Genomic DNA, 23,672 nt, shown 5'->3' with positions numbered 1-23,672 from the left:
TCTACCACTCTGGTATCTCTGCTACAGTTGTAGACCTGGTCTTAAAATACATAAGGGAGGTGGGGCAAACATAGGTCTACTAGCACTGTCTTGGCAAATGCCAAGAGATTTTGAGGGCTGTTGGGAAGTGTAGGCTCATTCCGCACATGCAGAATAATGCACTTTCAAACTGCTTTCAGTGCTCTTTGAAGCTGTGCGGAATGGCAAAATCTACTTGCAAACAGTTGCAAAAGTGGTTTGAAAACGCATTATTTTGTGTGTGCGGAAGGGGCCGTAGAGTTTGGAAATGGTGTAACTTCCGTGCTCCAGGAATTTTCCTTTATCTCTATGGTAAACATGATAAGAGACATGAGGAAAGTCCCTGAGTGTTACTACAGAGGCCATTTTCAGGCCATTTTTTTTCTTCTGCTCCTCAGTCTCTCATGGGAAGGGGATCTGGGTTAAGAACAGGAGCGTAACCACTATGGGTGGGCAAATGGCAAGTCTAGGTAGGCAAAATATACACAGAAAGCAACTCTTCCTTTGTGTCTCACAAATTCAGCAGTCACATAGGAAACACAAAATCAGGAATGTGTGAGAATCAAAATTCTAATCAAAATTCAAATGAGTCTGAAGAAAACATAACATTTAAAACAACAACATATGGATGCTAGGGAAAAATTCAGGGCAAGATATTTGTATAAAAATAAGGAGGACTCTCAGACTTGCTTTATTCGCTCAGATTGTGATTTTTTTTAAAATGATCAGCTCTATAGAAAATATAAAAGGATAGTAACCTAACCCTTACAGATCAAGCACAAGAAAACAGTACTAATGTATAAATCTGCAACGCTTTCAAAGGTAATGAGAGAACTGAGGAATATTTATGTGATAAGGCCCAACATGAGATAGTGAGCCAAATTAAGCTGGCTGAGTACAATTGAAAAGTGAGAGCTCTCTAAGACACATAAAGCCCTATATAAGATTCATGGAATATGAAGTAAATTGGATTATTCTACCAGGTATCCTTGACACAGATGGTGCACCAATTACCTTCCCTGCCTCTTGATCCTGGTGGATACCCACCATCTATTCTCACTGCCCCATATGAAAAATCTTATGTGTATGTAAAGTGGCCTTCAAGTTGTAGCCAACTTATGGTGACCTCAGCAAGAGTCTTTAAAGATCAGTGAGAAGAAGAGGTGGTTTGCCATTGCCTTTCTCTGCATGGCGGTCTCGCATCCAAATTCTGACCTCTTTAGCTTCTGAGGTCTAAGGAGATTGGGATGTACCATGCTGCCTTCCCTCCCAAACAATCTTGTACATCACAACATTTTATTCAAACTGACTTTCTTCAAACTACAAGATAGAGATTACAAGGCAACAGACTATACTTTCTTCAGACCAGCATTTTCAGAGAACACAAAGCAACAGGTTATCTTTTCCCTAGAACTCATGAGGCAGCCCCAGGCAGCCCCAACCTGAGTTGATGAACATTGTAGTTTGAGTGTTTGTATGCTTGTGTATGCTTCTCTTCTCATATGCCATTTATTGTTCCATAACAAATGTTACATGCATGGTGAAGTAAACTAAAATCACATGGTCTTTTCACTTATTTTTAGCTAAAAGATCTGTCAATTTATGACAAAGACTGCATATATTCTATCCACTCAATAAATATTAATTTATTAGTACTATAATCCTAACCAGAGTGGTATTTGTGTGTCTGTTACGTGCCATCAAACCACTTCAGACTTATAGCAATACTATGAATTAACAATCTCTAAAACATCCTATTTGTAACAGCCTCGTTCAGATCTGGCAAGCTGAGATCTGGCAAACTTCCTTGATTGAGTCAATCCATCTAATAATGGGTCTTACTCTTCTCCTGCTGCCTTCAACTTTTTCTAGCCTTATAGTCTTTTCTAGTGAGTCTTGTATTTTTATAGAAACAAAATCCAATAATTTCAGTTTTGTCATTGTAGCACCTAGGAAGAATTCAATTTTGATTGGATCTAGAACCCACTTATTTATGTTTTTGGCAGTTAACAGAGAGTTAACACAATCTATGGCCAATGAAGTCAATGGTCTTAAGACAAATGGTGTAACTCTGCTTAGGTTTGAACTGTAAATCTTGTATAAACAGTGAATAATTGACCATTTTTTCACTGAATGGAATCATAAGAATGCAGCAGCATTAGGCTTTGCAGTCCATCCAGTTCAGAGACTTCTATCAGCAAAAAACAAAAAAAACTTTATTGAGGGTCACAAGAGGAGCATGAAGACAACAACCTGCCTTTCATATCTGGCTACTGCCACTGAATTTGGAGCCTCTATTTGCTTGTTATTAATAGCTACAGATAGACCTATGACTGTGTAGAACCCCCTTTTAATGTTATGTAAGTCAGTTGTCATTATTATATTTTTGTCAGCTATTCAGACAAGCAACTGATTGGACAGAAAGTACTTCAACTGCAAAAAAAATCTAGTATTTTTAGCCATGGTGACTAAAGGGAGCCTCTATGTTCAGAAACAGTAATTCTCTGAGACCCAGTGTTAGGAGGCAATATCAGGGGAAGGCCTTGGACCCTTTATCCTGTTTGTTGGCCTTCCAGGTCAACTGGTTGGGTACTACATGAAATAGGTTGCTGGATTATATAGCCCACTGCTGTGATCCAGCAAGGGTCTTATATATACAATCTCTTTTTGTTCAAAAAATTATACAGAAGAGTCACTGTGGTGTAGTGGTTAAGAGACCCAGTATGGTGTAGTGATTAAGAGCAGCAGACTGTAATCTGAAGAACTGGGTTTGATTCCCTGCTCCTCCACATTCATATGGCCTTGGGCTGGTCACAGTTCTCTTCAACATTCTCAGCCTCATGTACCTCACAAGGTATCTGTTGTAGGGTGGGGAGCAAATGCAATTGTACAAACTCTATATGCCATTAAAGGTTAAAATGAAATGAAAATGAAATTGTACAAACTCCTTACAGGAGTAAAAAGCAGGGTATAAAAACAACTCTTTTTTCTAATGTGCATGAGTAAAAAGAGACCTCCAAGTCATGTATATTATTTATGGTGAATGACTGTAAATTCTGTTTCATGAATGCTTAACAGTAGATTTGCATATTTATAACTTCTATTGAAATAAAATTGGGAAATTACTAATCCTGAAACCCAAAAAGGTGAGTGGCACCATCAAAAATGTCATTCAATTTTAATTCTCATTGTGAAAAGGAATTATAACTAGCACTGAATTGTCTCCCAGCTCCCCCTTTCCTATCAAAGAGTGGATCAGTGAGATTTTATTTTTTAGTAGGACTCTGCATGCACTACCACATCTGCTTTGTGCCTAATGTTTTGGAACAGAACTCAGGTGCTGATGGAAACTACTAGTTAATGCAAAGAAGACAGCTCTATCTCAAAAGTGAAGGCACTAAAAATGGAAAATCTCTCTTTTTGCTTTTAAGAGGAAAACACAATACTTTGGGAAGTTCTTACAAAATCCTCCTTCTTACTTGGATCATACTACCTTTTAGAGTTGGGGAAAGGGCTTGGTAAGGATTAAGACTATACTCTGAAAGGTAGCATGATGTACTCATACATACACATGTTCATACATAAATGCCTAAATAGTAAATGGTGACCAATTAACTATGGTGCTGTTAAGAATACTGCAGATAAATACAGATTTATACTTCAATTATTTGCTTTAAGATAAACTTCATGAAATTGTTGATGAACATAAATAATGGTAATATTTCCCACTGGAAGTTAACAGCCTAGTCTGTGGTGTTTTGACAGCCCTTTCAGTACATCTGATTTCTTTGTTTTCCCACCATCCCAATATTTCCAAGTAAACCATTTGCTGCTGACCATCAGGACCCACACTGCTAGAAGTTACGGTATTTTGCAGAACTGTAAAGTACTAAAGAAAATCCCTTCCACATTAATTTGAGGTGTTCCAGGAACATAGAACTCTTTCAAAGCACTTTATATTGCACTTGGTTTGGCAGCACTGATTGCAGTAACTTTACATTGTAGACAGAAGAGAGGGGGAATAGGTGCTTGTCTAAGGCTTTTAGGGAGTCTATGGCTCTGTTGGGATCTGAACATGGATCTTCCTGGCTTACAGCCTATATTCGTCAGCACTAGGCTATACGGAGTGCATCACATAGATTTCCATAGAACTTTCAAGAAAGGGTGGCTCACTAATCTTCCTAAATGGAGCAGCAGGAAGGGGGGGAATGGGCAAGATTCAATGACTCATGAAAGTTGGTCTGCTCACTCAAGGGAACCCCAGGTTGCGTTCCTTGAACTGCAGTTTTCCTTGCTTCCTTGCTTTCCTTTCCTGTTCATGTTGGAAAGCAGTGTCATGTCTGGCATGGGTATCTGCTGCAATAAAGTACAGACTAGACCCAATATAGGCACAACCCAAGAACAAAAATAAGTGGGTCTGGGCTATACGTGGGTCTTGCCAAAAAAAGTGGGTCTTGCCAAAATATTGGCAAGAAAGGGGCCAGAAGGGTACTTTCCATATTCTGAGTCACCTGAGTCACCTAAGAGGGACAGCACTGGTAAGAAATTTAAGGGCGATCCGCACGGCCACGCTGGGGGGTGCATCGGTGTATACGACGCCAACACGCCCCCGGGACCGTTCGCACGAACGGTCCCAGTAAAGACAGGGAAGATGGCACAGTGCTGCACCGTCGCCTGATCGACTTACCTTCCCTGCAACCTTCCCGTGCGTCACTGAGGCCAGGGGACAAGCCCCCTGCCCTGCGCGACTGCTCCGGAGTCGCAGGGCAGGGGGGCGTGTCCCCAGGCCTCGGCGACATGCCGGAAGGTCTCAGGGAAGGTAAGTCAATCGGAAAAGGGGGGATGGCGCCTTCCAGCCGCTGTTTCCAGAAAACCTCGCTCGAGGGGGAGCGAGGGCGGCATGGCTGCGATGCAGCTGCGCCCCCCATGCAAACAGCTCCCTAGGGACGGTGGAAAGGGCCTAAGTTACTTTTACCCCACCATATCCAATTGTATGCAAATAAGTCTAGAAACACTTGGTCTATAGAACTGTCTTTCAGTTCCTACATGCATATTTAAATTGAGATGTCATTTCTAGGAGTATAATCACAATAGCATGTACTGCATTCAGTTAAGTGAATTAGGGGATATTGTGCTGGACCCAATAATTCCCTTCCACTAAGTTAAAGGTAGGGGTGCCATGTCATTTGCTTCATTTGCCTCTCATTTGCTTCATTTGCCTCTCATCCCTGCTGGCTTTTCTGCAACCACTCAGCTGAGCAGTGAGAGTAAAGGGGGGGGGAAGGGAAAATTGGAGGCTGATCAGCATTGCAGGCAGTTTGACATCATCACATTACCAGCAACACTAAGCAGTTGGCCAAAACTCTATTGCTAAACCATAGAGTTCTGACTGAACCCCAGAGTGTTGTCAGCATTCAGTAATGTACTGATTTCACTTCTAATTGCACTGACCATAAGGTTCTGCCTAAATGTTAGGGAACCAATGGTGATGCAAGATCACCTCCAGTCATGCCAGAGAAGTGATGTTGTTGGCAATGGCCATCTCCTGACTGGTAAGTGTCCTGCCAGTTGCCAGCCTAATGATGCAACCCTAGTGAAGGGACCGGAGCCTAGGAGGTCAGATCCCAGCCCAGACAGCTCAGGGTCCAATTCCCATCGTTTTCCGTCAGCATGGCCAATTGGGCCATGCTGGTAGGGCCGATGGGAATTGTAGTTCCTGAACATCTGAGTATTTGTTTGCTCCCTACCCCTGGTTTAGATCAGGCGGTTCTCCAGGATTAGAACTACACCCCATCACGGGCTCAATTGGCCATGCTGGTAGGGCTGATGGGAATTGTGAAGTTCCAAAACATCTGGCGGTTTGCGGCCTCGCCCCGCTCTAGATGAAGCTTTGCTTAAGGGGAGGAAGACATCTATACTGGACAGGAGACTGTCCTGTTCCTAAAGGAAAAATCAGCCACTCAGATGAGCCCATAGGAATGCTGTTCCACTATCCAGTCACCTTCAAGAAGGGGGGTTAGATGTTGGAGGGAACACAGGAGAAAAGGGAGAGAGCAGTGATAGCTCAGACCTGACTCAGGAAAGAGAGCAGACAGAGTGAAGGGCAGCTCTGGCTGGCAGTGTGGCAGAATAGTTTAGCTCTGTCTCTGAGAGAGAAGAGATTATTAGGCCTGTCTCTGGTGATGAGCAGAATTTGCACAAGTCTGATTCTGGCAAAAGGGCACTGGTGTGGGTGCAGTGGCATATCTACCTAGAGACAAGGGGTGCCCCTTGTCCCCGGGTGCCACTCTTATGGTCACGTGGGGGGTGCAAAATCGGCCCCCCACATGACCAGGAAGTCCTGCTGCCTCATCGTTTTCATGTGCCTTGACCCCGTCCATGTGTCACTGACACGGGTGGGGTCAGGGCACTTGAAGACCATGACGCAGCAGGAAGTCCTTCAAGCGCCCTGACCCCACCCATGTCAGTGACACATGGATGGGGTCAAGGCACGTTCTCCCCCCCTGCTGGCTGGACTCCCAGCCGGCAGCCTGCAGTCTCTTCTGACCTCCCGTCTGGGCAGACCAGAAAAGACTGCAGTCCAGGCCTCGGAGACCTGCTTTTATAAGCACTGAGGCCAGGGGTGGGGTTTGGAGAGCAGGAAGTTCCACCCATTCCTGCTCCCCAAGCCCCACCCCAGCCTCAGTGCTTATAAAAGCAGGTCTCTGCACGGAGGGGGAGGTCAGAAGGGATTGCTGGCTGCCGGCTGGGAGCCCAGCCAGCAGGGGGAGTCGGGGGGAGTTGGGCACCCTAGACCTTGCCCATATCCATGGTGACATAGGCAGGGTCGAGGGTCGTGGTGTGGTGGTGGAGCCTGGGGGCATCAGAGGGCGAAACTGGGGTGGTGGTGGGTGGCAGAGCCTGGGGGCGTCCTGGAGACAATTTGTCTCCGGGCGCCATTTACCCCCGGTATGCCTCTGTGTGGGTGGAATCCTGTGTGTGAGAGAGAATCCAACCTTGTGGCTAGTCAATAAAAGTATGTTTGTGCCTGAAAACATTGTAGAAAGGTGTAACCAGTTTAAATTTTTTGTGCCTTTGCCAGGTTTCTACTTTGTCTACTTTGAGACCTGTGCCGCTGGTTTGTTCCTTTAAAACCAACCTGTAAATAAATAAATCTTCTGAATGGTTTATACATTAAACCAGTTTCAGTGATCTCAAAAATCTCCTTGTGCATCAAACTTTGAACCCAAAGCCTATACACTCTCTACTTGTAGAACACCTGGGAACTGAGGAGAAGGTTTATAGTTCAAAATGAACCTAGATTCAAAAATCTTAGCAGGCTGTGTGTAACCCCTCAGCAGGGAAAAAGTCAGTCACTACACCACATTTAGCAGAAAGAAGTTACTAGATCCACCCAATAGTATGTGAACGTTGACAAATTGGGATAAATATTAGGGTTTAAATAAGTTCTTTTGATTTTGGAAACATACAATATATTTGGATACCAAGACTCTGTTGGTCAGTGGGGACCTTCTCTTACAGAAACATAAATGCATGCTAATCTTACTTCCCCATTTACCATATCAACACATGAGAATGATTTTGAAGGGACTAATATACTAAGTATCAGCTCCTCCTTCAATTTCTGATAAACAACTATTTGTCACAGTCTAGGAGAATGTATGGCATACACATATTTGGAATTTCGGAGCAAGATGGTACAGGCCTATAGCAGCACCTATCAGCACCTTTTGGAAAATGACTGGTCAGTCCATCTCTGCAAGCTGCCATATGTAAAATGAAAATTTAATGAACATGCAGACTTGGCATACATGGCCAAGGGATTGTGCAAACAGGCTGGAATCCTGCAGCCAGTTATTCATGCATAAAGAAAATTAAGCCCATTCTTCTACATTAATATTGCACTTGAACCTTTCTTTTCCCATTCACAGAATGTATGTAATGTGTGTAATGAGATCTTATTGAATAAATAGCATAAACTCTTATAATAACTAAAGTATTTTCAACATTTGAAGAGAAATTATTAAGAATTGGAAATGTTGAAATAAAAAAATGCAGAAATTAACCCTTTTTATTATATTGTATATGGTAGTAGTAAAGTTTGTTGGAAGTGCATGAATAAAAAGTTAATTACAGGAGAAATAATCTATATAGCAATAATAGGTGCATTCACTGTGCATCTGAAAGGGGGGAAAAGAGTTTTCACTCATTTTGGCCTAAAACTTTGTGTTCAGGTTTCCAGAATTCTGACATCAGAACCCAGATAACACTGATTAGAACCATAAGGCTTTACAATAAAAGCTAAAATATTGACCATATGATGGCAAAGTAGTCTTTATTTGTGGTTAACTTATTCTCTTCTAGCTACTCTCTGATGAAGTGGGTGGTGCTGTAGAGGAGGACCTCCTTCTCCTGGACAATGACCTGGATCGCTCCGCACTGTAGGTCACATGCTTGTCATAGTTTTGTATCTGAGCTTCAAGGAAATCCCTTTGTTGCTGGCTGATTGTCTGGCTAATCAGTCCTGGGAGAGCTTGAATGCTACCAATTAATGTTTCCAGTTTTGTTTCCAGGGTGACAATCCTCTTCTCAAAGTCTTCGCTTCTTTCATTTAAGTCAGAAATCATATCATACATGATGTTTTGTGTCTGAAAAAAGAAAAACAGAAAAGAATGGAGGAAAAACAGACCCTTTCTGTGGCTTTTCAAACATTCTAGTCATCTTTTTTGAACCACACACAGTGACATAAAATACAGTGGTAGAAAACAGCCAGTTTCACCAAGGGAGTTTATTCCAGGTGACACTACAAAGTATATCTCAGTGGACCACTTCCAAATATCAAAGCAAATGGTGATCTGAAAAGGTTAGAACGTTCTTCCAAATAAGCAGAAAAATGTTTTAGATGAATAGTATTGCTTGGAATAGAACACACATTTATAAAGATCTGTCCTGCTTTCACTCTCTCCCTCCCCCCATCATTCACCAAAGAACTTCCTATCAAGTGTCCTTGTATACATGATGCGAGAAACACATTTTCCCCTGTGTGTACATATAGTGCCTTTTCCAGCTGCCTGGTGTGTGTACACTAGTCTGTTCTTTATCACAAGGAATGGTTCCTTATGTATGTATGTATTGCTGAAATACTGTGGGGAAAGAACAGATGCTTCACAATTACAAAAACAACTTTAAAATATTATGGTTTATTCTAATTAAATACTGGTAGTGTTTTGACCCATGTAAGGTAACATTTTCTTATGGCTTCATATTATGTTCCTTTTATCTATCTATCTATCTATCTATCTATCTATCTATCTATCTATCTATCTATCTATCTATCTATCTATCTATCTATCTATCTATCTATCTATCTATCTATCTATCTATCTATCTATCTATCTATCTATCTATCTATCTATCTATCTATCTATTCAATTATCTATCTATCTATCTATCTATTCTTATCTATCTATCTATCTATCTATCTATCTATTCATCTATCTATCTATCTATCTATCTATCTATCTATCTATCTATCTATCTATCTATCTATCTATCTATCTATCTATCTATCTATCTATCTATCTATCTATCTATCTATCTATCTATCTATCTATCTATCTATCTATCTATCTATCTATCTATCTATCTATCTGATTGATTGATTGATTGATTGATTGATTGATTGATTGATTGATTGATTGATTGATTGATTGATTTTAGACCGCCCACCCCCGAAGAGCTCTGGAGTTCTTCAGGAGACAACCGTGAATACATCACAAGTTATAAGATGAAAATTAAGGTTTCTTACAAACCCACATTCATTTTTGTACGTACACAAGAACATTTCAAGAATGCATCTGAATATGTTGATCTGTGAAGAGGCCCAAGAAGACTGTAAATCACATTCCCCTTCATTAAAACAATTCTAAAAGGAATTGAGAAGAGCTGCTTATACAACGTAGTCCCATTAATTTCAACAATCCATGCTTAACGGTAAGGAATCGCATATACAGGTTGAAGGGCAAATGGTTATTTTCCTGCTTTCTCATAAAAGCAAAGTATGTTAAAGTGGACATTAACAGAATATAAAGTTTTGTTTTTGCCATCAAGTCACATCTGACTTTTGTTAATGCCTGGTGGGCTTTTCAAGGCAAGAGTTGTTCAGAAGTGGTTTGCCATTGCCTGCCTCTATGTCATGACTCTGGTATTCATTGAAGGTCTACCATCCAAATATTTGCCAGGGTCAACCCTACTGATCTTCTGAGATCTGATAAGATCAGGCTAGCCTGGGCTATCCAGTTAAGGGGTATTGCTGTTTATAAAAAGTATGGATATTAAAACCAAATACAAAAGAGTGTAAATAAAGTATATTTTAACTTATTGTTAACGTGATCATAGCCATTTTGTATAATTTTAGAATCTAAGATGTTTTGTTTGTCTTTCATTTATTTTAGCAAACACAGCTAAAACAGGAGTGACTTTCTTCTACCAAGGTCATCAGGACCTTTAAACGAGATAATTGGGAGAGCATGCCTTTTTATGTCATTAACTGATTTCACCTGCAAACCATTAAGACAACAACCATTGTTATGGCTTAATTGGAGGGGCAACCCCATTGGTTCAAAAGTACCACATGGGTTAGAGTTTTACTATATTAGTTTTAATATGTCATTGCGAAGTTCTATCCTTTTTTGGCTGGCTATTCTGTTACCCTGTAGCTTGAATCATCGCTTTGATTGAATTTTTCATTCTTAGAACTCCTTTCTTGACTTGGAAAAATACAGCTTGCTGCATGGAACAAAGGCAATGCAGAAATTAACATGTCTGACTGGACTCTCTTGGAGTTTGCTTAGTTATATTTGCCACTGCAACTTTCCAGCTTATTTTTTGTTCTATCTGTACCTGCAAATATAACTGCCATTGAACTGTGCTTTTTCTTTAATAAAGCCAAAAACTATTCTCTACTCTTTGTTTGGTGTGGAGTGTTTGGTTCAGAGCAAGAGCCCACACACTAGTTCGTCCTGAGTGAGCACTTGGGAACCTTGACAGAGAGGCACACTGAAAAATCAGAGAAACTGAAAAGATGGCTCAGGAAAAGATTCATTCAGATTCCACTAGTATTATTAGTATACATCTCCTTAATTTCCTATGAGCTTTTGATTTCTTAGCACTATTATCTCCTGTGACTTCATTCCAGTTAGGATCAAACAAGACCAAATGGCATGCTTGTATCTGGCATGCCCTTTGCCATTTTTAATGTCTAAAATGAGCAATTGAAATATGTCACAGGGATTGATCAAGATCAAGCCTACAACAAATTGGGACAAAGTGCTATTGACCCCCTATCCTGGTGCCTTTTCAAGTGCAAAATAGCAGCTTCCCATGGCCATTTTGGCACTTGAAAAGGCCCAGGGAAGAAGAATGTCTTGTTCTACCATACTGTGGCTTTGTCAGGATCAGACCACAGTGGCATTTTTAAATTGCCCATTTCAGGCTTTAAAAGTAGTGGCAGCATCCCCATGTCTTGCCTAGTTTGGTCCTTAGCCTTCCTGTTCTCTGCATCCTTATCAGCCCACACAATTCCTTCCAGCCCAAAACCAAGATGTGAGGCTTTCCCAGTCAAACTGACTCTTTATTTTCCATACAGAAATTGAACTATGCAGAAAGCATACCATTTTGAGAGTTCTATAGTGACATCCTAGGCGGGGTTGCACTCTTTTAAAACAATTTAAGTAAATGGGCTTAGAAGGATGTTACTTGGTTAGTCATTCAGCAATTAGAATGTTAATGGATATTCCTCAACATCACCCAGAAAATATTTAATGAGTTAAGGATAGGGATAAAGTTAGGCTCATTGCAGACATGCAATGAACAAACATTACTTGGCCTAAGAATTCTATAAATATGACTGTAGCTCTTGTTCAGCTTACTATTTTGGTAGTATACCGATGCATGTATGTATATTATTTCATATCATTTTATTTCACGTGATTTGCACAAATCTGCAAGTTATATGTGTGTGTGTGTGTGTGTGTATTCATAAAAATATTGCTCAATTTAATAAATCTACATGAAGATATAATTCTTTATGCTAAAAATGTATAAAATAGTTGCCAGCTGCTTGAAAAATAGATTTTCTTAATACAACCACCCTCCATTTGAACTACTTCCATTCATTATTTAAATTTAACATAATAATCCAATCCTAATAGAACTTAACATCCCGTCAATTTCTTCCAGTACTTTTCTCCAAATATATTCTTAATCACAGAGCAACTCTATCATGTATGCTTAAATTCGTTTTTTGTGAGACACACATCCAACAATATGCATCATTGTTGTATATCTGAGTCAATATATGGTCAATTCCACACAGGCCAAAAGTCATGGGTATAGGATGCTATGTAACCCATTTGCAGGGGGGGTGTCTTTGCACAGGTCCCACCCCAAAACAAGCCTGCCCCATTTTATTTTCCGCAACCCGGGCTTTTAAAAAATTGCTAAAGCAGTGATCCTTTTGAAAAATCCTGGATTGCAGCTGCTCCTACACAAACAGTCAGGCAGGAGGTGCTTCATTTCCCTCTCTTCCACTGCACTATTCACAGCCAAGGAGAATCCTCCTGCCATTGCCTGGCCATTGCAGAAAGACCGTTTTCTTCTTTTAACTTTGTAGGTTGCATCTGTGTAGCTATGCAGGTGCAGCCGGTCAAATCGTGGGACGATTGGTATGGTTGTGGGGGTTCATTTCTGCACACTTGCATAGCTGTGCATATGTTGCCAGGAACAAAAAAAGAGACAGAAGTGTCTCCATGAGAAGGTGCAAAAGCAACCCAGATTGTTTCTGTGGGCTCCAATCGCTGCCTGCACGGCATGCATGTAAATGAGAAAAAGGAAAATGGGTTCCTTTATAATGACTGCAACCCGCTGTATATTTACTGTAAGGAATCAGTAAATGTGGTGTTAGATGCCACTGTATTACCTTTGATCATGAATCTTAGAGGTTATTCAGATATCATTTTACAGAAGAAAAACTAATTGATGCCCCTTGTTAAATGTTACACCAACCTTTGCCAAGTCCACCAAAGTGTTTGCCTGATCATTCAATTTCCTCTGTTCCATTTTAACACTTCTTAATCTAAAAGATGAAAATACAAGTTAGATAACTGTTTTTGTCCGCTCAAAAAACTTTCATACAGCATGCATCTAGACAGATAACTGCATGGACAATGTCTTGGATACTTTGTGTACAGTCATAACTGGTATGTGTCAGGTACAATGAAAAGCATGCTTCCTTAACACCGCAAAAAAGAAAGAGAGAGCAAGGAAATGTGATGTCCCCGAGACTACTAGTTGCCATGGTTAACGCTGAATTCAAAGTGGGAGGAAAGGATTTATTTATAGTGTATGAAAGAAAGCCAAAACATTCCTTAAAGCTCCAGTATCGTGGCAAGTAGGCATAGGAAAAATGAACAACAATGAACTCTTCTTATTATTTCCTTAATTAAAAGTCTTCCTTATGCCTACAAGATTAGATACAGGTATAAGCCCTCTTCAGTCTGAAATGGATTTGGTTAGGAGGTGTTTGAACCTGATGAAAATACAGTGATAAGTGAGTTCCTTGTTAATTTTTAAAAAGTTGTATCTGACCAGCAGCTAAATAAAGAGCATCCTTGTTAATATTACTACCTTTATATTGCTGACTTGGAATTTAATACCATTAATTTTTAAAATGTGCATGCACTAAACAGGCTTATTAATTGGCATTAGTTGGACTGTTCGCTGATTAAACTAGAACGTAAGAATCACATATGCATACTGCAAAAGAGACTCATGGGTGCATTCTTCTCCTGATGCCTAAGAAATTCCAGTTGTGCCAATTAGCAGAGCATAATAAGAGAAGGTAAAACAAGATGGGGTTTTTAAACATTGTAATAAGAAAATTAAAGTATTTGTTTACAAGCTTGTGAACTACTCTCACTTAGTGAGACCCAAACTGGCTTTCTCAGCCTTCAAAACACATAAAGACAGAAATGTCTTTAACTTCAAATATCAACAATAGAAAAAAATGCCTTCCATGAACTGTGAGTGGATTAAAGAAACACACATTGCTGTCATTTTAAAAACTGTCTTTTTTATAAAGTAAGCCAGAACTCTAAAATATGTCCAATCTTCAGACACTAGACCAAGTGCAAGCTTTTCCATTCATTTTAATGAAGGAGGTAGCTCTACAGGGGCATCTTATGATCATGTGCAGCTGCTACCTCCATTGAAGTGAATGTGAAGCCCTTGCACATTAGGGCACTTGGTGTGAACATTGAAAATTCACATGCAAAACATATTAATAATGGTGTGAAGAAGTGATGAAGTCCATAGCACATCCCATTTGTCACTAGTTAGTGGACCACATTCTGACAAGAAAATGTGTACCTCCCTAAATAGGTAAAAACTATGAGTGACTGGACAGAAATTAAACATTGCCACAATCACCACTCATTATTGGACTCCTTTTTGTAAAAGAAAGAAGGGCATTTTGAATTTTAACCATTGTAGTTGTGCAATTCTTTCACCATAGGTTCTTTGCAAATTTATAATAAATTTCACAATGCCAGATTCTTGATTCAATCTTATGTCTCACTCCTTTTCAGAATATTGTTCTAAATTCATCAGAATACAAGAAGCAAAATGAACATGTGGTAATAAATTCAGCATTATTTTAGTTGTGGGTAATCTCCAGACCACAATTACAGGTAGAAGAAAAAGGTAAATGTGGGAGGCCTGAATCATTACTCTGAGGGATTAAGAGGAACAGCAATGAAATTACATATAACAGGAGTGCTGGTTTGGAGATATCCTTAGGCTCTTTAGAAAATTGATTTGCCTATACAAACATATGAAAGACTATAATAGCAGAATCATCAGTTATCCTTGGAAGACTGAAAGCCAATCAGTGACATACTGAGCTCAGAACTTTTTCATATTTTTTCTCATAAGCACTTTTTGGGAGCCACAGTCAGAAATAGCAGGGCAAGTATTTGACAATGATAAAAAGTGATAAAAGTAAAGGGGGTTATTCTTTCAACCATAAAGAGCAATCTGAACAAAAACACTTTCCCAAAAAGTGCTAGTTCTGACTGTAACATTATACTCTTATGCACTGATTCAGAAATGTTGATCCATGCACAGAAACATTTCCAGAGATGGATCCATTTTTCAGGCCTTCGCTGGACAGGTGATCTGGAATGTCATCTTCTACAACACTAGTAATTTGTCTGGAGTGTGGGTGAATGGCTCTTGGTACCTTCTCCTCCCTTAGCCTCAACAAACAAGTACCAACGCTGTCCGAGTTTACTCTATGGATTATGGACTATTATTCTGTGGTGGGCAAAGAGGGGGTCCTTTCATACCACAGGTATGAGAACACAAGAACATAAGAAAGAGGCTGCTGGAACAGACCAGAGTCCATCTAGTCCAGCACTCTGCTATTTGCAGTGGCCCACCACAAGCCTTTGGGACCTCACATGAAGGATGTGAAAGCAATGGCCTTCTGCTGCTGCGACTTCTGCTCCTGAGCACCTGGTCTGCTAAGGCATTTGCAATCTCAGATAAAGGAGGATCAAGATTGGTAGCCATAGATCGACGTCTCCTCTATAAATCTGTCCAAGCCCCTTTTAAAGCTATCCGGTTAGTGGCCATCACCACCTCCTGTCACAGCATATTCTTATCTTAACTTGTCCCTGAATTTACGTAATCATGCTTTGCTGTGCTAATGGAGTCATATTTCCTGACTTTTACATTTTTGGTCTTTGGGCCTTTCCCCACTTCCCTTAAGCCCCGCACTACTCGAGGAGAGTAGAGCGGGGTTCCTCGGCACTTCCCACTGAAAGGGGCGGCGACAGCGCAGCAGCCCCGAAGCTGCTGCTGTCGCGCCCCTCAGCACGCAGCATCCCAGGCGCTCTTCTCAACGGCGCCTTTTGATGGCCCCGCGCAGAGCGCGGGGTCGTGGGGATGGCCGGGCGCGCCCCTGGGATGCTGCGCGCTGAGAGCAGCGCGCGGCATAGAGGGGAAGGACGAAAGTGGGGAAAGGCCTTTTGTTTAGGTAACTGTTTGTGCCCAGTTTGTTGGACTTCTTTTTAAACATATTACTGATGTACTCCATTGCATGCATAATGCATATACAATACTGATTAAATTTACTTTTGTTGCATGACCACCCTGTATATTCATTGTGATTTAACATATTAATTAAATCACATATTAATTAAATCACAGGATAAAAGGGATTCTGATAAAATTTTATGTTTACAGCAAGATTCTCAAATGAGCTGAAATGCATCAATAACCTGTAAAGAAAAAAAAGGCATTGACTGGAAATTCTATCAGTTCTGAAATTAATTTTAGATTTGCTCTAAATAAAACCATAAAGGATATGGAACAGAACACAGGGCAGTGCCAATTAATAAAACAAGAACAGAATGGAATGGGGAAATCCACTCATCTCTATTAGGCAGGTAATTTGTCCAAAAGAGACCTTCAATTGTGTGTGTGTACAGGGTATTCACTGAAACTGTAACAAAAAAAGAAAGGATTTGCCCAGTGCTGTACATACATTGAAGTATAGTGCATATTCAGCAGCAACTACTGACTTGGAAACCTTACAAGATTGGGGGTGACAGAAAATAGCTATGGACTTCAAACTTTCCCAGCCCTACAGTGGGGGATGAGGCCAACTGTGCTCACTTGTTTCCTGTACAGAGCTCCTGTTGCCATTCACACTGCTTCTGCTGTGGCTCTAAGGCGGATTCTGCATGGGCCAAAAACAGCGATGTGAAAATGGCGTTAAAATGATGTAAAATGGTTTAAAATGGGGTAAAAGGGTTTACAACATTTTCACACTGCTGTTTTTGGCCCATGTGGAATCTGCCTAAAGAGAGGCATTTTTGTTCTTTTACTTCAATTGAGTATGTGTCTACACTTGGGGAAGGCAGCAGGCAGCATATACTTTATTATTATTATTTTAAAAAATGCCCTCATATTGTATGAGAGAGAGAAGATGGGTGATAGTTGCCTTGATGAAGAGAAGAATGAGGTGTTTCATTGTGCACTTTTATTTTGACTGTACGAGATTTAGTAATCCCATTTGAAGAGTGGAGAGGATGAAACCAACAAAGATTTCCACCCCCCTTCTCTGTATTGAGTTCAGCTACTTTTCCAGTGCAATACTGGAGAAGATGCTTGTCTGATAAATGTCAGAAAAGGTTTTTTATGGCATTGCAAAGCAAAACAAGAAAAAGTTTTTAGAAGAGTCATATTGCAGCAAAAACCAAAGGAAGTCTTAAATCCCCATGAAGACTAATATCTACTGTAGCATAAGCTTTAATGAGATAGATGCTACTGACTAAAGGCTTCTGATATAGACCATGAAACTACTAGACCTTGGTATTACTAGAAATCTGATAATCATTAAAGTTTTACAAAACTTTTTTAACTTTCAGAAGTGGTAATGTCAAAGTGGAGAATACAGAACAGAAAAAAATCAGGATTACATACCATCAGTAAACAAGCTAGAAATCATATCTCCAGATGAGGCAAGAGAATAATGCACTGTCTGTTAAAACTATACATGAGTGTGCTACAATTGCAATGGATGCTCCCAAATTGCTACAACTTAGCAATTTTAAAATCCACAGTAAAAGGTGGGGAGAAATGTAGAAGAAATGTAATCTTGATTCTCAGGTATAAATACTAGAGAAAAGGAAATGAGTGGATGTAGTCAGAGGTTTGGCAGTTTTAATTTCCAATTATAGCTTCTTGCATTTAACTTCCAATTATAGCTTCTTGCATTGTGTTGGATGCTATTTGGGAAGGTGCCCCAATTTTCAAAAAGGCCTTTTGGGAGGTGCATGAGAGATTGAAGTGAGAAACGAACTAAAAAGGTATTAACACATGTATGTACACAGCACTTTGCACCCTAGTCTGTATGTTCTAATTTTTGTAACTATGGAGTTGCATAGTCTGCATGATGTTTATTTCAGACTAAATTCTAACAGTCAGGCTTAGTTAGTTTCTGTGTTTGTGTATTCCTTGCTCATAGATAATCCACTTTGTAAAATACCACTGATTTTCTGCTGTTCTTAGTTTGAAAATGTATGTGGATAAAGAGACATATGTTAGGATACTTTGGGAAAACTAAATAAGCAGTGGATATGACTTAGCTGCAGCAGTCAGATTAAGAATGAGACTGGCCAGATCTTTCTCTGTAAATTAAGAATTATTGGTGCTCTAATTCCTTCCTTATGAACTTCACTTATCACAGAAGAAACTCATGACTTTGGATCGCAGTTCCACAGTAGCAACCAGACTGTTGAAATTCACAAATAAAGAATCCATTTGTTGCATGCAGACAGTGGTAAATTCTGCAAATTTGAAAGGAACAGCCCACACAACTTACTTCCGAGCTCTATTTTCATTGTTGAAATAAAAAGACAAAACAAAAGAAAAGAAACTGTAAAATAGACTAAAACAAATCAACACAAGGGGTAATCTTCATGTGAACGCAATGGGCTCCATTGGGTAGTTTGCGGTTCACACGTCTTCCCCATTTAGTTCTGTGGGACAGTGATTAATAAAGGTTGAGTCCAACTCAGATGTAAGATAATGCAGCAGATGTAAGATAACACAACCTTGATGCAAACATACAGTGTGATATCCACAGAGTTCTAATCATCTTGCTTTTCACATATAGGTGGACTAAATATCCATAAAATATTAACAAGATCATCAAATGTACCACATGATTGGTATGAACAACCTGTTTCTTCTCAACTTGCTATTATTTGGGCTTGCATTGAAACTTTAAAAAGGGGGGATTTAAAGGAAAACATTAAATGTGGGTGAAGAATAGATTGTCATTAGATAAAAAAAGAAATATATTGCATTCAGTAATATATAAATTGAAAATAAACATTAGCATTCTGAAGTTACCAACAGAATATGATTGAACAGAAACATGAGGAAGTCCCTCATTTTATTAAAATGCAGTATCTAATTTTACCCATTTATTTGGCTCTGAGTCAACTAATTCCAGATACAGGAAAAACTATTAGTAAAAGTTAATGGCATAGCATGATAGAGAAAGATGACCACTATGGGATGGCTTTACAGAATAAAGATCTGTAACTTTGTGAAGCACTTTTCCAGATTAACAGTGTAAAGCTGCACCACTTCTTTTCAGAAAAAAAAAATTCCTATCAAACAAACATCCAAATATACTACAAATAGTTCACAATATTCCTAACAGGAAGCACCTAGAAAATAATATTAGTATGCAAAGTAAAAAGTCACATAGTCTAACTTAAATGAGAACCATCATATGATAGTCACCATGTTGCTTATCTATCAGTATCACTTAGATATTTATTGTCAGGCAAGGTAGATTCTGCCTTGATATGAACAGAGAAGGCTGATTATGTGATAGCTCATGCCAGAGACTACCTAATCCTAAATCATGTTCACTCAAAAGTATGCTCCACTGAATTCAATGGATCTGATATCTTACTAGATACATTTAAAATTGCATCTTTATGCTATTATGAAAATTATACTTGTGAATCTTACATAAATATATTACTTTCAGCAGTACAAAGACCCCACCCTCCAAACTAGCAAAGTGCAAATTTATAATATGTAAATTAAAAACTCAACAATACTTTCTGTGGAATTTCCTCCCAAAGATTGCTTTTATATAGCTCTTTTACATAGTTAACAGCTTTTAAAGTCCCAGTTGCTGAAGTCAGTCAGATAAGCACTGATCTTATATTCACTGCAGATATTCAATTTTACAATCTGAATATAATATATAATAATTAAGTAGGAAGGGAACAACCACTTCAAATCAATAGCAAAAGAAGAAGTATGAGTCATTTGTGATCTTTCCTCCTTAAAAAAGTTTTCAATGAGCTATCTCCTTAGCTACACAGACAAATCCAAGAATCTCAGCCACTCAGAAGACCTGTCTACCTTCCATTGAGAAGCAGTGGGTGCTCTCCATGGACCGACTTAGATTTTCCTTACTAAAAAAAAAAAACTAAATCCTGGAAGGGCAAGTCAGCCCAATGCTTTTCATTTGGAGGCAGACAGGTCTTTCAAGTGGCTAAGATTCTTGTATTTGTGTCTGCATGACTATGAAGATAGCTCATTGAAATCTTTTTTAAAAAAATATTAATATATTGCCAAAATCAGCAGAACCACTTGAGTACAACTATGTACTTTTGGGGCTGAAAAGACACCCAGAATTGGAGCCTGCAGAGCAAACGTCCTGGGACAACCTTCAGCAAATGGCAGCAGGGAGAATCATTTGAGCTCTACCCAAAATGTCAGGTGCAAGCTGAGGGTGATACTCACCAGAGAGCAAAGTGGTTGGGCTGGAAAAATAAGATGTTTCCTGAGCTCTGCATTCCACACAGCCAGATAGGAGATGTCTTGCAGGCAGCTTAGGGGGAAAAGGAGCACTTTGAAGTGTTCTCCAAAAAATATACTTTGAGCTAAAATAAGGCATCTTGAGGATGTCTTGGGAAGAAAGCCTTTTGGAGTGCCTTCCCAGGACACCTTTTTAGTGTCCTCAGGATGTTTTATTTAGGCTGTGTGGAATGGAACATGCTTTCAGCCAATCCTCTTTGGAGACAAACCACAGAGAGCTGCAGTTCTCTTTCCCTCCTTTCTTTTAGGGGTAGCAAAAGTGTTCTGGTCCTAGAATGACAGCTCCCAGAGAAAAATGCTGGCCCCTAGAGATATGCTGGCCCCTGTAATTCCAGTCCTAGAACACTTCTGCTATTCCCAGAAAATGTCATTCCACTCTTGAGGCAGTCACATCAGTCTCAGACTATCAATTCCAGTCCCAAGGCTAGAGATTCCACTCTGTGGGCTGTCATTCTAGTCTCAGAGCCCTGATTCCAGTATCAGGGACTATATTTCCAGTCTGGTGGCTATTATTACAATCCCAGGACAGTTTATCTGGGCCTAGGGACTGCTATTGCTATCTGGACCCTGCCATTCTAGTCTTGGAGCGCTGATTCTAGTCTCAAGGACTGCCATTCCACTCTGGGGGCTATGATTCTAGGCCCAGAGCAGTCTATCTGGACCAGGGACTGTAATTCCACTCTGGTGACTTCCAGGACTGGGACAGATTTCTCAAAAGCCATTCACGTTTTCATTGCTTTTGTTATAAATATAAACTGAACAGAACAGAAAAGGGGAATAAAATAAAAACTATAGCATAATAACATTTACAATTACAGCAAAATAAAAAGAGAAAAAATACAATAAACAATGACATAATAAACAGTAGACAATGTATGATAATAGCAACAACTATGAGCAGTAAACAGTAATATAATAATGAGCATTGAATTGTGATTATCATAATAATAAATCATAGCATAACTCATAAACTACCCAAAACAATATTTCATAAACATGATAACAATGTTAAACAATGTTACAAGATGAATTATAATGAAAGAAAATAGATGAAAGAAAAAAACCACAGTGGTAATAACCATTATAAATTTCTAAAAACGTTTTTCAAATATTTAAAATTGACTATATATTATTGCCATCTATCCAGGATGTTTAGTTTTTTTGAGGTTTTTTGCCTTTTAACACCTTTTCAATACAATATATATCAAGAGGATTATTAATTCATATATATTAACAACCTTGTCTTTCCTGTTTCTTATGAAAAGTATAAATAATATGATTTCCATTTCTGTTTCTGTGTCATCCTGGTAAATGGACTTTTTGCTGTATTACCACCCTTGCAAATTCAGTCATGCCTTTTGCTGTGTAAATTTCCTTTTTAAAAACCTTGAAACTAGTTGAAAATATAGCAGCTATTGTACTTTTTTTGGCTTCAACCTTTTTCTAAGTCTTTGTATGCTGCTTTGTATAAATATTTTGGATCCAATTCATGAATCTTGAGCCACAATTTAGACTTCCAAGCATTTTCAGGAAAAAGGTCAAGCTATATTGTCAAATGCTTTTTTCAGTATCTAGGAACATAAATTCTGTTTCCTTCTTTTTCAGAAATTCTATTGCATTAATCACAAAGTGTACATTGTCTTTCATGAATCTCTTTGGTACAAAGCCAGTCTGATTTGTATGAATCAGCTCTGTGATATATTTCCTTAAATTTCTCTGACATTATTGAGGTAAAAAGTGAATAGTCCAGATTCAATAGTGAAATGAATCTGTAAGATTCTTGCCATGATGAAGGCAATATTTTCTCTTGGCTTATTTTATTCACAACTTTTTGCAGCAGTGGTATTACAATTTCTTCCAAGCACTTATAATACATTGCTGTAAGTCGATCTGGGCCCAGTTCTTTATTTTTTCAATTTCTTTATAGCTTGTGATATTTCTTGAATTGCAAAACTTTGATTCAATATATTCCTGTGTTCAGATGTCAGCTTTTTAGAATGTATTCCTTTAACATATTCTTCTATTCCTTCTTTTCTTGCTGAGTCATTTCTGTAAAATTCTGAAAAGAACAGAGCAAACTATTCCTGTATCTCTTTTCCACATGAGTAATTCAGTCACCTTTCTTCACTCCTGTTATCATTCTTCTTTCAGTTTCTTTCCTTCAAAAATGTGCCAGATATGTTCCAGGTTTGTTTGCATGTTCAAAATGTTTCCACCTTTAAAAAAATCTTAATTTATGCTGTATCTTCTCAGTATCAGGCATATCTAATTGATTTCTTAATTGTTTAATCTCAGATAAAATAGCTTTATTGAGGGAATTTTTTTCATTTTCCTTCAGAATTTGAATTCTGTCCATTGTTTTTTTTGTTTGCTTCAAAAGTTACAAAGAAAATGCAATGAAAACTACATTTTATTGTAACTTTTGTGTACTGTAATGTCATTGATTCCTAGGGTTGCCAAAAATTGGAAGAAACTTGACGGCACAATGTCACACACACATATACACACACTGTAGTTCAACAGAACCCATGCAAATAAACTGGTATTCCTGGCTCCCATTATATCCAATGGGCTTTCAAGCCACTCTCATTCCTAATAGGCATTCCTGTCATTTGTTTTAGCACATCTCCATAATGGCATTCTGACAGAAAGGCATTTTGGTGGGGGGTCACTTTTATTTATTGTATTTATTTAAAAATATTTATACCCTGCTTTAGAGAAGCCTCTAGGTGGTTTACACAATAAAAGATCAGAAAACAATAAAACATCACAATGAAACATCATAAACTATAACAATTAAAAGAAATAATAAAAAACACATAAAGTTAACCCCAAGCCCCACTCCCCCAGACCCACAGCTGAGAAGAGGGTTTCCAGAGAGGCTTGGTCTTCACCATGTGCCTGAACCCTTGAAGGTTAAGCACATGGCAAATCTCTGGCCCTTTCCGCACGGGCCAATAACGACGCCCTGGGGACGGAAAAACGCCGTCCCCAGGGAGCCATTCGCACAGGCAGCGCTGCCAAATCTCAGCAGCGCCGACCTTACTCCCTTCCCCCTCCCCCAGGGCGGCCTCAGGCCGCCTCCCCAAACCTCCCTCCTGGAGGGAGGTTTTTGGAATACAGCGCATTCCCGGCGGCGCGGTGCGAACGGCACCGCCGGGAATGCGTTGTTGTCCCCG

The 23,672-nt window shown here is 39.3% G+C and overlaps 1 protein-coding gene across 3 annotated transcripts in view; it reads right to left on the bottom strand.

Annotated features, from left to right (window-relative positions):
• Window positions 1-8,071: 8,071 nt before the first annotated feature.
• The window catches only part of KCNN2 (potassium calcium-activated channel subfamily N member 2), a 91,194-nt gene continuing 75,593 nt past the window's right edge, over window positions 8,072-23,672 (bottom strand). For 2 of the 3 annotated variants that reach the window (XM_048502958.1, XM_048502959.1), the window contains 3 exons: window positions 18,467-18,475; window positions 13,084-13,153; window positions 8,072-8,666 (listed from right to left, as the gene is read on the bottom strand). In XM_048502958.1, coding sequence (XP_048358915.1) covers window positions 8,379-8,666; window positions 13,084-13,153; window positions 18,467-18,475 — 367 coding nt within the window. In that variant the 3' untranslated portion in view covers window positions 8,072-8,378. Of the gene's footprint in view, window positions 8,667-13,083; window positions 13,154-18,466; window positions 18,476-21,503; window positions 22,553-23,672 lie in introns of those variants that run through there. The other variant, XM_048502960.1, reaches the window with a different exon arrangement.

This window comes from Sphaerodactylus townsendi, linkage group LG07 (assembly GCF_021028975.2).
Source record: "Sphaerodactylus townsendi isolate TG3544 linkage group LG07, MPM_Stown_v2.3, whole genome shotgun sequence".
In the NCBI taxonomy this organism is placed as follows: Eukaryota; Metazoa; Chordata; class Lepidosauria; order Squamata; family Sphaerodactylidae; genus Sphaerodactylus; species Sphaerodactylus townsendi.
The sequence above is the reverse complement of the archived record's forward strand: the minus strand, read 5'-3'. Positions and strand labels throughout refer to the sequence as shown.